The sequence below is a fragment of the Phycodurus eques genome, chromosome 4, assembly GCF_024500275.1.
Source record: "Phycodurus eques isolate BA_2022a chromosome 4, UOR_Pequ_1.1, whole genome shotgun sequence".
NCBI classification, from domain to species: domain Eukaryota; kingdom Metazoa; phylum Chordata; class Actinopteri; order Syngnathiformes; family Syngnathidae; genus Phycodurus; species Phycodurus eques.
In genome coordinates this window covers 25,859,979-25,875,700 of record NC_084528.1, presented here as the reverse complement: position 1 = coordinate 25,875,700, position 15,722 = coordinate 25,859,979, and the positions used below count along the sequence as shown (strand labels likewise).

The window sequence follows — 15,722 nt, the reverse complement described above, 5'->3', positions numbered from 1 at the left end:
CACTGATTGAGGAGTATCTGCAACATTTGCACAATCAACATTGTCCCAGATTATCACACTATTCGTCACTTTAAACTGCATACACTCCTTGAAGTCTCGGCGCCCTTTGCACAATGGTCATTGCACCGGACTATTGCAATATTAGTCATTAGTCAAGTACTAGAGGACTCTGCATCTTTTTGCACAATTGTCAAAAAACAAAAAAAAACTTTAAAAAATGTACCGGCAATACCAGATAACTAGCAACCCTTTATTACTCAGTGACTGTTTTTGTCAATGTCTTTCTGTCTCAAAAGTGTTCTCTGTCAATTGACTGTCTGTTGTCGTACTAGAGTGGCTCCAACTACCGGAGACAAATTCCTTGTGTGTTTTTTGGACATACTTGGCAAATAAAAATGATTTTGATTCTGATTCTGAAATGTTCAGCTAAATCAAGACATCTTGGGGACTGTTTATGACATTTGCCAGATGCCCAAATTTCCACAAAAATTCACAAATGAAGAGATATTTTACATATTTCCACATTTTTGAACTGATCCAAACTGTTCCAACTTCAAGTCTCTCATTTCAACAATTCAATTAATTCCACAGGATTTCAGTTCAGCTTTTCAGCATTCAAAGACAATTTCTACACAAATTGCATTCTCTAGTTTTCATTTAAAATTGACATTGTACCTTGTAGCTGCTCAATGAGGGTCATGGCCATCCTGGAACCCTGAGCATCAAACACCACCTGGCCCTAAAACAAAAGGACACGTTTAAGGACAATACCAAACCTCCTAGATTGGATCGCGTTTTGGTTAGCTTCTACGTTAGCTAACGCCATGTTCAAACTAGGGTTGCAAAGGGGTGAAAAATTTTCCGTAACTTTCTGGAAAGGTTCCAGTAAGTTTTCCATGGGTAGTTATGCTGGGAAATTTTGGAAATATTCCAAATGAGAAACTTTCAATGGGAATTATGTGAGTTTATGAGACTTAAAATACTTTGTTGGCAAGGTATCATATTCAAGCATACATATAAACACTTTGTTTTCTCATAAGCAGACATCGGTGCAAAATAAATAGCTCTCCTTGCCTCCATGCGAGAGCATTCCAGGAACCTAATTGCAAAAATGTTTTTCACTCCACTCCATATGACAGCATATGTTATGCGTCTCCTTGAGCTTCACATTTTGGCTTGCAATACAATGCAAAAAAAATAAATAAATAAATTGACCATGTGCCAACTCAACTTGACAAACTAGGAGGTTGGGACCGTCGTAAATTAAGGTTCCACTGTAATTGCATGAAATCTGGTTGTTTAAATCAGGATTATGCTCAAATATAGTTCCCTAACTATATTTAGGTTCTCTACTAAGAGGAAAACTTCAATTTAGTAAATTCATGATTTATTTCCATAATTCCCAAGGAAAATTTCCAACTTTGAAAACTTCCAGAATTTTGCAACCCATGATCAGACTTACTGAAACGCCCTCGAAAGAGCTGGTGTTGAGTGCGCGGTAAATCTCGGACGTGATGTCTTTGTTGTTGTAGTTGAAGTCCTCCAGCCGCCGCCCCTTGGCTTTGAGTGGCGCCACCGTCTTATTGAGGGCCAGCGCCAGGGCCCAGATGGCGTCATAGGCCAGCGGGGCCTCCTGGAAGCCACCCGTCTCCTCGGGATTCATGCCGCCCAGGCGGGACATCAAGGCAGCCAAAAACTCCTGGGATGTCTGATTGAGGGGGGGAAATGAAAAAAGAAAATGGAATTAGATGAGGAAAACCGCTGTTTTGAAGCATTTAAATGTGCCATCATTTAAGTTAGAGTGCGGGTTTTCGAGAAATTTGGGGCCGAATAACAGCGCCACCATATGGCTGATTATTTAGAAAGCTAATAGCTCACCCAATGCTGCAAGGATGCACATTTCGCAATATTTTCATGTTCCCGTGGGCACACGGATAGCCGGTCACCGGTACACCCCCACAACCTTGCGCTGACCTGTTAACTTGGGCTTCAGGAGATTTGCTGAAAGACTGGCAGAATATGCACCTCCATAAAATTCAAGAATACCCAGCCCTCTTTTGCCAACAACTGGGCTTAAGACTAGCAAACAGAAGCCGAGCGAAGGGACCTCACGCAGCTAAGAGAAATAAGAAGCAACGTGGAATTAGCAACATTTCTGCTTGACAGTTTATCACCTCTTTTGATTTTTAATTGATTGTACATTGTACATTTTCACATTTATGCATGTATTGGTTCAGCAGCAGATATTTCAAATGTGCAAGAATTTAATTTAGAGTTTTTGATTCAGTGAACTTGCCTCATAACTTGCCTTGGCTCAGGTCAATTTGGTGCCTAATTGCAATGCCACCATGTGGTCCATTGCTTTGAAAAGTAATAGGACAGCCAATGCCACGCGGGTGCATGTTGTGCCAAATTTTCACGTTTCTGCATGCAGTAGTTCAGGAGCAGAAGCATTTACATTTTTCACCATTTAGGTTTTTTAGCATGCATCAAGCTTGATTTGACTAAGGTCACGGGATTTAATAATAACGCCGCCATATGGCCAGTTCTTTTTAATATGGTAATAGCACAGCCAATGGCGCAAGGATGCACGTTCTGCCAAATGTTCACCTTTCTGCATGCAGTGGCTCAGGAGCAGAAGAGTGCAAAATATTGCCCCAAGAAGAAAAATAGGAGCCACTACGAGAGTAATATGTGTCAATCAATCAACATTTGCCCACAAAGTCTCACTTTAATGCGGACCTGAGATGTAATGGTGAACACAATACCGCATTAAGTCTGATAGAATTCCATCCACCTCACCACCTGTTTTGGGGCGTAAATGAGCCCCGGGTGATTTGTCAAACTCCGTCCTCTCGGCAACAAGCAATTAAGATAATCTGCGAGCGCTCATGTGTGACGGCAGATTATTGCTCGCAATCATCAAGATGTCCCTGAGGATTCCCCGCGAGGCCCACGCACTTCGCAATTCGGCTCTCTGACAAGTCCAATTCATTAAAAGATTCCACCTTGGCATTTAAACGTGACGTGCCATCCCACCGCCTCCAGTGCTTGGCACATCGGCCAAGAAATATGCCAATTTCAAACTTGCAAATTGAACTGGAAGTAGAGTGATTGTGCGAACGCGTCTATCTGGGACACCCCGTGGAGGAGTGCATCGGCGGTTAAGCAGCAGGTAGCGGCAGGTGCGCTTTTTAATACAAACAACAGCTGTGAGGGGGAAAAAGTGCAAAGGCGAGTCGGGTAAACAAGAAGAATAAAAGTCAACAGAGCAGCAGTCAGAAAAGGGAAGACTTGAAGCTTTAAAACCATCATACAAAACAAAACAAAAACACAAAAAATACATTATTTTCCAGATCGTCGATGTTGGGCACAAACCTCATATGTCCAAATACGGTGAATTTCACATTTTCCCACAATTGATGCTTATGGTCTGTCCTTATGTAGTCTGTTATTTTTATGCATTATTAACCAAATTAAAGTGGTGAAAATAGCTCGAGAACAAATCTATTAACTTTCTTGAACACTCAACTGTCTTAAAAGGATTGTAAAACTCCACCACTACACTCACTCTGCGGGAGCTGTGTGGCATTATGTCACCTCAAGATTGAAAGTCTGGATGTTTTTTGAGACAATAACGAGTGAAAATAGTTAGGTTAGATACATGTGAGTAAGCATGTTTTGTTAAAAACGGATCGCCATAATGCTTTGGTGCAGAAGGAACTGGTCAGCCACAAAGGTAAATGTATGCAGATTATTTCCACCAATTAAACTGCTTAATCATTTTATCGTTTCATTTATTGCATCCCTCATGGCTTTAACACCTTTAAAACGGTATTTAGGAAGATGTCGTAACCACAGTCGTTTGCGTTTGTAAACCAGTAAAGGATACCTTTTTAATAAATAACAATGTAATAAAATTGCGTTTTGTTGTTGTTGGGGTGATTTTGGGGTGGTTCTGTGTTGAAGTTGGTGTACAGCGTTATATTGTAGGGATATAAGGTATAATACCAATTTGAACAGTGCAGTTTTTGGTAACACGAGCAAGATTAGATTAGAAAAAAGGTTTGGTTAGAAAAAATTGATCGTTTAGACAAATGGCAAGAACTGATGTAAATTAAGCATTTAATGCTGGAAAAGCAGAAAAAAAACCCATAACAAATTACAGATTTCTATCACCATTTCTGTCCACAAACAAGCTGAAAGAATAGTTAAATTGAACTGCCCGAGGATTAATAAATGACAAACAAGTACAATTATTAACCTGGCATTTAAAGGGTTAAAAGCCTGAAAATTATTGAATATTTGATCATTTTGATCAGAGCTTAAGTTTATTAAAGAATTCAAGCCAAAAAACAGAACAAAATATGAATAAATGATGATTTTACAGCAGTTTGTTTGTGTACATTTTGTGACAACAAAGGTGTCCAAAGGGTGGCACATTTGTGGAGGGCATCTTCGTTTTAGAAAAGCAAAATATGGTCATCCCAGTTAAGAGGCTTAAGACCACACCAATGCTGAAATGAGTAACAGGAAAACGCTGACCAAAAAAAAAAAAAAAAAAATGGAAAGACGAGCGTATTTTTTATTTTTTTTCACACGAGGAAAAATCCTCCTTCTGTTGGGGAGATTTAGTCAACATATTGTTGACTAAATCAGCTCAGAATATTTATCGGTGGTTATATGCTGGGGCGCAGCATCTGTGCAAGCAAATACTTTTACATGACAATGAATTACTTGAATAAATTTCACATTGGGGAGCGAACAGCTAAACTATTGCCAACGGTGCAAATATACAGAGTAAAAAATGGATTTATAATCTTTAAATAAGTCTCATTTTCTGAGAACGCACAAGGATAATAATGTTAGCAAATCACTATGTAAAAATTATATTTATCTTCTTTATTAAGTATTATTTTCTGTGGAAATATGAGGCTAAGAGTTAGCGGCCTGATAGCAAATGTTTGTTAGCAAACCACCAAGTAAAAATGTGATATTTATCATTTGAAATATCATATGAAGTCATTTTTTTCTGACAAAATACAGGGATAACTGGCAGTACTTAAAGCTAATGTCAGCTGCCAAACCACATTGCCCGCAGATGGTATTTATCATCTAAATCAAGTCTTAGTTTTTGTGGAAACAAGAGGCTAATAGCTAGCAGCACTTACCGTTAATGCTAGTTGGCAAACCACCATTTAAAAATGTGATATTTACAGTTTAATCTATAGTCTTATGTTCACATAAAAGTGAAGTCTAATAGCTAGCAGTGCATATAACTATTGATCATGAGTAAACCATGAAGTAAAAATGCAATGTTTATCATCTGAATTAAATCTATTTTCCAACAAAGGTGAGCTAGCAACACTTGAAGCTAGCTGGCAAACCACGTCACACGCAAATGTAACAATGAGGTACTTACTGTTTCATCTAAAATAAGTCTCATTTTCCAAGAAAACACAAGGCTGGTAAGAAGCAGTAGTTAAAGCTGTTACCTTGCACACCCCTTCCCATACAGATTTAATAATATGAGATTATTCATCTTATTTTCGAGGAAAACAAAGCTAATAGTGAGCAGCACCGAGAGGTAATGTTAGTAATCAAACCGCTATGTAGAAATTAAATTTATTATGATCTACTTATTACTTATTTAAATATTACTTAATAGTTAGCGGCCCTGACGGCCAATGGTATTTAGCGAACCAACAAGTAAGAAGTTAATATTTTTCATTTGAATCAACTCTTTTTTTCCGAGGAAGCTAATGCCTAACAACACTTAAAACTGATGTGACCTGGCAAACCACTTAGCAGGCAGATGTAAAAATGTGACATTTATCATTTGAATTAGATCTTATCTTCTGAGCAGTCTCAAGACTAATAGCTAGCGGCACCAACCGCTAATGCTAAATAGCAATCGTCTCCTGCAATCTCTGCACTTGTTTGGCCGCCTTAAATGTCACAAATCATCCAAACAGTTACTGGAGGACAAAGTCAGAGTCAAGTCATTAAAATTCTGCCAAGTGTCGTAATAACAATGATAATGTCATACATTTTACGACAAACCATCCAATTAAAGTGGCGGTTCTTCCCGGGGACGGAACTGGCTACAACCTTAATAAACTGCACAGCATTAATAGCGCAGCAATAATAGCGTGGTGCTTATCACCGTATAAAATAACATAGAGGTGATAATGGACTTTGGCGAGCAGACTGTCCGAATTGGGAGTATTTTTTCATTATGTAGCCGTACTACATACTGATGTACTGTATACTGATATGTTAAAGGGTGACCTGCCATTGGATGGCAAGCAGTCCAAGGTGTCTGACTCTCACCCCAAGTCAGATGGGATAGGCTCCAGCTCAACAGCTTCCCTACATCCATCCATCCATCCATCCATCCATTTTCTACCGCTTCGGTCGGGTCGCGGGGGCAGTAGCTTTAGCAGGGATGGCCAGACTTTCCTCTCCCCAGCCACTTCATCCAGCTCTTCCGGGTGGGATCCCGAGGCGTTCACAGGCCAGCCGAGAGACATAGTCTCTCCAGCGTGTCCTGGGTCATCCCCACCACCATATGGCCACAGCCTCAGGTGAAATATCTCAAATCAAGGCAAAATATGCTTTTGTTTAAATATTTGTTATTACCAGGCAGTTTTATGTAAAAGCATTTCAGTTGCTTCAAGATTTATTTTCTGTAAAAATCTATATATTATCATTTCCATCCATCCATTTTCCGTACCGCTTTATCCACACAAGGGTCGAGGGCGTGCTGGAGCCTATCCCAGCTATCTTCGGGCGAGAGGCAGGGTACACCCTCAACTGGTCACCAGCCAATCGCAGGGCACATATAAACAAATAACCATTATCGCACACATTCACACCTACGGGCAATTTAGAGTCTTCAGTCAACATACCACACATGTTTTTGGGATGTGGGAGGAAACAGGAGTGCCCGGATAAAACCCACGCAGGCACGGGGTGAACATGCAAACTCCACACAGGCGGGGCCGGGATTTGAACACCGGTCCTCAGAACTGTGAGGCAGATGTGCTAACCAGTCACACACCGTGCCGCCTATATTATAATTTGTTAATTAGATTTTATTCAAGGTTTTCAAGAAGTTTAAAAAGAAACACCATAGTTCTACAGCTGTAGGTAGTATGAATAATCTAGTACTAGTGTTCTATTAGCTGATAATTTTCTTTAAATTAAATAATATATTCCTCGTGTCATCACTTTTTTTCCCTTGTTTATTAAGATGATTTTGCAGTGCAAAAACAACAAGGTAAGGTAAGGTAACCAAAATCGTGTTTGTTTTTCGCCTACCATGTTGGAGACGCCCCGGACAGTCTCGGGGTTGAGCATGACGATCTCGGTGGTGACGTGACCCTCCACGGCCTCCGTCATGTTCTCCACGGTGCAGTTGATTGCCGGGTCCTTGATCTTGAACCAGTTGTCGGCGTACCAGCCGATCAGGAACCACACGTACTTCTTCCCGTAGAGCTTCTCCTTGAACACCTGCAGGGGGCAGTGCGGGAGGAAGGATGGTCAGGGTCCATCAGTGGTCAAGGCGAGCAAGGCCTTCTCTGAAGGCCCAAAGCACTGGCATATACCTGTACATTTAACATTTAAATTCCAATATTTGTTCTAGAAAATTGTGTTAATATATTCCCAACAATATATTTCGTTTATTTGTTAATGTTCCTCTTGACTGCACTGTATCCAGTACATGTAGGTCTATATGACATTTATGTTCCATTCAGATTTCACCCTCTCTGAGGTGTGTGTCTGTCACTCTAATCTGCCCAGGGCCTTACAATCAGTAGTGTTGACCTATCTAACTTCAACTACATTAGCAATGGGACAATAAGATTTCAAATTCATCCTCACAGGGCCAGCAAACTGGCCCTTGATGACATCAGCATTTTTCCATCCTCTGGTTGGTTGGTCAGAGCAAAACTAGTTACAGCCAACTTCGACCAGCAAAACAATATGCACACATTAATACATTTAATAAACAACATCTTTGGTGAGTATGATGTATTTCAATTAAAAATGTGCATTGTTTTGTCCTCTTATGATGTAAACATTGTTTGTGAACTGTTCCATTAGCCCTGAATAAGCATGAGGATATGGTAAAAGCGTCACCTTGTTCGTGGCATTCAAACGCCTCATTACCAGGAGACCAGCAAAGTCGAGGGGTTTTCGGCCTATTGGGATTAATTGAGCAGAGAAAAAACAGGCACTTACCTCACAAAACACCTTCCTGGCTTCGGTCTCGTAAAAGAGACCCACAATTATCCTGGCGTCCTGACGCTGAGAATAAGACAGAAAGCCCGTTTGATCAACAGCAAAAAAATTTAAATAAAAAAAGAGTGTTGTTACTTTTGGTTTAAGGATCATTTAGTGCCTTTTTCAAGGGCCACATTTAATTCTTTATTTTAATGAAATAAAATTCATTTATATTACTACTTTTGTATTTCATTATCAATAATAAATCAATTAACATGATATAATAAATAAATGTTAAATGTGAAGTATATGTATTTTTTTATTAATAAAGAAATGTTAAATGTGAAGTATATGTAAAACATTTTTAAAATTTCATTAGTTACAATAACGACCGGTTCAGGGTGTATCCTGCCTCCCGCCCGAAGATATCTGGGATAGGCTCCAGCAGCCCGCGTGAGGATAAGCAGCCCCCTAGTGAGGATAAGTGGCTCAGATCTGAGCCACTTATCCTCACAAGGGTCGCGAGAGCGCTGGAGCCTATCCCAGCTATCATCGGGCAGGAGGCGGGATACACCCTGAACTGGTTGCCAGCCAATCGCAGGGCAATACGGGCTATTTAGAGTCTTCAATTAACCTACCACGCATGTTTTTGGGATGTGGGATGAAACCGGAGTGCCTGGAGAAAACCCACACAGGCACGGGCAGATCATGCAAACTCCACACAGGCGGGGCCGGGGATTGAACCCCGGTCCTCAGAACTGTGAGGCAGACGCTCTAACCAGTCGTCCACCGTGACGCCACATGAAGCAATCATGTCAATAAAAAGTTGAAGGTATATGTGAAATTGTATATTTTACTAATTTCTTATTTGACTAATAATTGTTGTGTTTAATTATTACAATCATAAATTGACCAATTATTTAATTAAGAAATGTTAAATTGGCAGCATATTTAAAATTGGTTATTTTATACATTTGTTTGTTTTATTATTTAGAGTCAATAATTTAAAAAAAAGAAAGAAAAATAAGTTATATGTTTTTTTACATTAAATAAAACTCATTTAATTTAAAAATGTGGAGTATATGTAAATTATATATTTTTTTGTATTTTATTATTGAAAACAAATAAATTACAGAATTATTACATCAACTAAAGTTAAATGTACATGTATTCTATTATTTTATTAAATAGCCTAGCTTTTTTTGGTTGTCTGGAGGCCTAGGGGCGCATTGCTGGCTTTCGCTGGTCAATCCCGGTACTACACCAGTTTGCATTTGATTGCGCCATATTTCAAGCTCAGCAGACAAGTCCATTCACTTAACCACTCTTAAGAGCTAACCTAGCTTCTTCTCCTTTATAATTTCCTGAAGCTGAATGCCCTGTGGCGTATTGCTGCCTCCCGTATGAACTACGTCAGGTTATGTTTAATCGAGACATACTTCTGATTCAGCGGACAAGATTCAACCGCTAGCTTCTTAATCACTCCTAAAACTACCAGAGCTTCCTCTTCTATTTGTATTTTTCGTCAATCCAGATGTCCTGTGGCACATTGTTGCCTCTCGCAAGTCAGTCCAGGTATTACGCCAGGTTACATTTGACTTGCAGTTTCGGCCGGGGAACAACTCCCTTTTCTTAACCATTCCTAAAAGCTAGCCTAGCCTACCTTGTTGTATTTTTGTGAGTCTTGATGCCATGGGGTGCCTGTGCCAGGTCAGTCTTGCCACTACATCGAACTGACGAAAATATGTGAGAAATGAATGTGAAACAACTACGTAGAGCAAATACGAGCCTTTGACCTTGACAGCTCCAGAAGCTCAGGAGTATCTCATTAACACTCTGCATTAATTTCTGCCAACTGGCGTCCATGCTAATGATATTTGCAGCTATGATGTGAGAGTGTCTGGAAGAGGGGATGCTGGAGGGGCAGGGGGCTGGGGTGTTGACGGGGTGGGTGTTGAGAGAGGGGAGGTCTTTGACAGCTGAGGTGAATTTTTAATCAAAGCACCTTCAGGTTTTTGACAGCCACAGCCGGGTCGGTGAGGAAGCTCTGCCGAACGCTGATCTCGATGCCGGCCTCCTTGACTCGCTGCTCCAAATCATCCAGAGTCTGACGGACAGACAGACACATAGACGGAGGGGGAGCAAGCACAAAAGGGGGAGCAAGCACAAAAGAACACGTCTGGAAATGGAATAAAAAATTAAAAGCCGCTAGTGGTGAAAAGAGCGGCTCATTAACCTCCATTACGGCGGTGCACATTAAACGTCTCCGTATTGACCGCCGCATCTGGGAGGGATGCTCGGCACAATCGATGCGCTTTCGTCACCAATATTCCGACAAATATGTTGAAAAGGAGTCCGATAATCACCGTGAGCAATTGCTGGAAAGAGCAACACGCCGGCTGCGGTAAACAAACACCAAGAAAATGCCCCACGGCTAATTAAAACGATCCAGTCTGAAGGAAACAACATCAATGTGACCAAACGAAGAAAGTGATTAAAACATAAACAAAATCAAGCAACCATTTTGGGCTTAACACTACTGCTTGGTTGCCTGCTCTTTATTTTCTGCATTGAATTAAGTGATTGCATTAAATAAAAACGCTTCTTTTAAATACAGTCATGGGATCTGAGTACGACCAGTAACCTTAGCTTGTAACCTAAAAAGCCCTACAACTTCCACAACGAAATTGATCAAAAAGTAATTTCCAGATTTAGAGAGAGCTGCTGTTAAAAAAAAAAGAAAAAACCCAAAGAGGAACATGAATGGAATTTGACCACAAGTCAAACAAGATTCCAAAACCAGAACAAGACGGACTTAGTGGTTTGGCATTAGTTCATCTAGCAACTAAAAACATAGATAGAGGGTTGGAACGAGTATCTACTATTGCGGATTATGGATTAGGACTATAGGGATGACATCCACCACGGGGAAAGATCAGGGGTTATTAGGGTTAAGTGTTTTGAAGTTTGAGTTAGGGGTTATGGTTAAGAGTTTGGGAACTATATCCACCACAGGATGGGTTAGGATTAGCAGGTTCTGGTTGGAGGGTTAGGAATATAAGGAGGACAACCACCAGGGGAAGGCTTAGGGTTTAGGGTTGAAATATAAGGATGAAAACTGCCAAGAAAGGGTTAGGATTAGGGGTTTAGGGTTAGGAATAAACTCTAGGGTTGATAAACCCCACGGGAAGAGTTAGGGTTAGAAAAATGTGCTATCAAAAGGGTTAGAGCAATAGTCATCACCTCCAAACCTAGGGGGTAGGGCTAGGTTTAAGGCTTAAGGTTAGTTATTCGAATGCAAATAACCTTTGATGGTAAAAAAGTTAGAGGTATCTCGTTGCATTATTTTTTAATTAACAAAAGTTAATTGTTCAACTTGTGAGGGTATAGGATATGTCTGTCAGACTCATGCTGGATGGACAGATGCAAGGCACTGACCGAGGTGAAGACTTCAGTGGTCTGCTGGATGGTGGCGATGCGGGTCCACTTCCACTTCTGGAAGAGCTGCACCCGGGTAGGGTTGTGCAGCGTGGCCGACGGGTGTGTGCGGAAGAAGGTGGGGAAACGCTGGCGGTTGGACAGGGCCGGCGAGCTGGAGCCATACGAGAGCTGCGGAGAAGAACACAGGATGGAAACTTTGGAAAGGTCTGCAAGGCGTGGCGCCGCTAAATGCCAAACGACTAATTCTTCAAATAATTTGTCTCACAATGACAAGTGGAAGGAAAAACCTTCGACAGATCTCCTTAAAATGAGAAAGGTGGCATTTAGGGAACTATTACAGACATTCTCTCCCACATCGGTGATGGATGTCAGATAAATCGAACAATGTGCACTTTTCACAATAACAGCAATTACACATTCCTGAGCATGCAGCAGGTAGATGATGTCGTTCATGTGACAGAAGTGATGGGTAATTTGGACAAAGATGCTCTCAGACTATTTGGAGGCGCAAGTACAGAAATTTAAAAGACGACAACTAAAAGAGCTCAGACATCTGCAGAGGACGGTCTGATTTCATTGCAGTGGGTTTATTCGTTATATTATTTTTAATCCATTACAATGTTGGTCCGGTACAATTTTGATCCAGTATTATTTTGGTTGCACGATTTTGATCATATATGTTTTCAGTCAGATATGATTTCGAGTTTTTCATCAGGTATGATTTTGATCCATTAGAATGTTTATCCAGATGACACATGCTGAAATATTCCACAATTTGACACATCTTGGTTGACTGTAGTCTGACTGGCCAATATATATATATATATATATATATATATATATATACACACGCACACACACACACACACAGTATTGTATGTATGTATGTATACATATATATGTATAGGTGCGCGGTAGCCTATCCCAGCTGACTTTGGGACAGATGGCGGGGTACATCCTGAACTGGTAGCTAGCCAATTGCAGGCCACATATAGACAAACAACCATCCGCAGTCAAATTCACACCTACAGACAGATTAGAGCATAGGGGTCAAACTCAAGGCCCGGGGGCCAGATGCGCCCCTCCACATAATTTTATGTGGCCCACGAAAGCAAATCATGCTCGTCAACTTCCGTGATTTTTGCTAAAATCTGTACCCAAATTCCAAATTGTCATAATAATAAACAATAATGTTGAGATATTGCATTGTTCTGTTACCAAACCCTTCTTCTACAGTAACTTAAACAATACTTGAACAAACTGTTAGCCTTGTCTTCGGATTTCAAAACTAGTTATCCCTCAATTTGTTGTATAATGGTAAGAATGTTTTTGTGATGATTAAACATTTATATGGTATCACTGTTCTAACGGCCCCTGAGGGAAATCATAACTACAATGCGGCCCAAAACAGAAAAAGAGTTTGACACCCCTGGATTAGAGTATTCAATTAACCTACCATGCATGTTTTGGGAATGTGGGAGGAAACCAGAGTACCCGCAGAAAACCGCACTCAGGCACAGGGAGAACATGCAAACTCCACACTGGAAGGCAGGAGCCTGGATTTAAACCCACGACCTCTGAACTGCAATTGTGCTAACCAGTCATTCACTGTGCCGCCTGAAGCATGCCCCAAAAGAAGATTTAGACTTAAGCTGCAGCTATGGTGTGTAGGCTCCCACTTTCCCCCAAAGAAACTTCAAACAATGTATCTTAATTCCGACTTGTTGGGTCTCCTTCAGCCCTCGAGCAGCGATCATTGCGCAACGGTGCTTTTAGAAATGGATACACAAGATCACATTAACAGAATGAAAAGAGGAGCTGATTAATATCCTCTTTTAGATCCAGGAACCAGCGGTTTTTCTTTGCCTTTTTGCTGTGATACAAAGAAGCTCTGCAGGCAGAAATGGCAAAAGTACTCACGCTGTAATTAAGTCGAAGTACAGATACTGCCTGTCGGCTCAGGAAGTATGTAGTATGTATCTAAATTAGCTTAGGATGACTAAAAGGTACACCTTTACCTGTATGTGTTTTTTTTCAAATTCGATGGAGAATATTTGAACAGGCGGCACGGTGGACGACTGGTTAGAGCGTCAGGCTCACAGTTCTGAGGACCGGGGTTCAATCCCGGCCCCGCCTGTGTGGAGTTTGCATGTTCTCCCCGTGCCTGCGTGGGTTTTCTCCGGGCACTCCGGTTTCCTCCCACATCCCAAAAAACATGAATGAATTGGAGACTCTAAATTGCCCGTAGGTGTGAATGTGAGTGGGAATGGTTGTTTGTTTGTATGTGCCCTGCGATTGGCTGGCAACCAATTCAGGGTGTACCCCGCCTCCTGCCCGATGATAGCTGGGATAGACTCCAGAACGCCCTAGTGAGGAGAAGCGGCTCAGAAAATGGATGGATGAATATTTGAACACCAGAAGCTGGTGGTTTTTGGGCTAGAACAAGACACAACACAATTCACCACAAATAATTCTTGGAGTCGAAAACATCAAACAATTATCTTCAATAAGACCTTGCATCATCTTTGTTAATGCTCTCTGGTTCTCATTCCTCCATGTCGCTGTTTTTTTCTGCCTTACAAAACCCCAAGATCTCAATCAATCAAGATCTCAACGCTGGTTGAGGTAACCTTTCTCTAAAAATAGATATCTTTTCTATGTTGTGTCATCAAAAAAGTAACAAGCTTATTTTGACAAATTAAGGAGGAGACACTACAGAAATGTGTTTTTAAAAGTATAAGTAAAAAAATCAGAGAAATAAATACTCTGTACATATACTTGGTTACTACCCACCACTGCACTGATCTTTTCTTTTTAGAAAATGGAGGCAGACAACGCAACTGAATTAGTTTTACAGACATCTGTACGGAGTACAAGTAAAAAGTCATCGGAAAAATAAGTACTCAACTGAAGTACAGATGCCTGAAAAATGTACAGTACAGTAACAAAGTATTTGTACTTCTTTATTTCCCACCCCAGCCTGTAGGAAGAAAGCTGAGAATCGCAGAGGCCATCTCCTTGAAGGACAAGAGATGCAGATGCCAACCAGTAGAACCCATTGTTCTTTGTGACTAACGTCAGAAACATCGAAGACAATCAGACAAAGCTAATGGCGAGCTGAGTTAGAGGCGGGACGACACATAGAGAATGTGAAGCAGAAGTTGGTGCCAAACCCAGAAAAAAAAAAAACATGTTGTCAAGCAAGCAGTACGTGAGATGGGACAATACGCTTTGTCTTGCGCTATTATGTCCTTGTCAGGGTCTTTTGTGACGCTGTCTCATTCAAGTGTCGGTGTCTTCAAAATCAATTAACAGCCACGGTATTTGAGTTAGACAACTTTGTGTACTGAACATTTCCCCAAATCGACCCCATCTACAGTTCGTTTTACACTCAATAGGACATGTCACCCTGGTGGCTCAAGTATTTCCGGGTGGAAAAAGCCCAAGCTTCTTCGAGGGCACCACTAGTAAACAAACCCTTCGTTGTCATTTGAGGAGGAGTAGGTAAAAATATCGATTAATCGATGCATCGCAAAACTTACCCTCCAATTCAATATTGATTCAGCAAATTCTCTTAATCGATTCACCTCCTGGCCAGTGGGGAACGCACTCGACCAAGCAACAACAAAATTGAGACCAAAGCAAGCTGAAGTGGCATCTAGCCAGTGCCTTGAACTTTTAAATAGGGCGTTTAGGATCAAGTTGGATTCCTGCGCAGGAAATAGACAAAGGTAAGATCTTACTCTTTTGTAACATACCACATACAGTATGTTCACTGTATGAAAATAAATCTTTACAAAATGTCAAAAAGTACTCTATTTTTTTTATTTCTACTTCTTTCTGAAATCACCATCAAAGCATTTCAATCAATGTTGAATCGAATCAAATCACAGCCGAAAGAATCAAACTCAAATTGAATCGCAACTCAGAGAATCAAGATCAAATTGAATAATGAGGTTCTTAAAAATACCCAGCCCTACATTTGAAAACAGGGGAAATGGCTTGTATCAGGATTAGAGCCTTCTTCTCCACCGCCATAGTTTAAATGTGTG

The 15,722-nt window shown here is 40.8% G+C and overlaps 1 protein-coding gene across 3 annotated transcripts in view; it reads right to left on the bottom strand.

Annotated features, from left to right (window-relative positions):
• The window catches only part of gabbr1a (gamma-aminobutyric acid (GABA) B receptor, 1a), a 74,677-nt gene that overhangs the window by 24,428 nt on the left and 34,527 nt on the right, over positions 1 to 15,722 (bottom strand). For all 3 annotated transcript variants that reach the window (XM_061674827.1, XM_061674830.1, XM_061674829.1), the window contains exons 9-14: positions 11,668 to 11,838; positions 10,235 to 10,336; positions 8,248 to 8,313; positions 7,324 to 7,515; positions 1,463 to 1,708; positions 676 to 739 (exon numbers count right to left, since the gene is read on the bottom strand). In XM_061674827.1, coding sequence (XP_061530811.1) covers positions 676 to 739; positions 1,463 to 1,708; positions 7,324 to 7,515; positions 8,248 to 8,313; positions 10,235 to 10,336; positions 11,668 to 11,838 — 841 coding nt within the window. The remainder of the gene's footprint in view (positions 1 to 675; positions 740 to 1,462; positions 1,709 to 7,323; positions 7,516 to 8,247; positions 8,314 to 10,234; positions 10,337 to 11,667; positions 11,839 to 15,722) is intronic.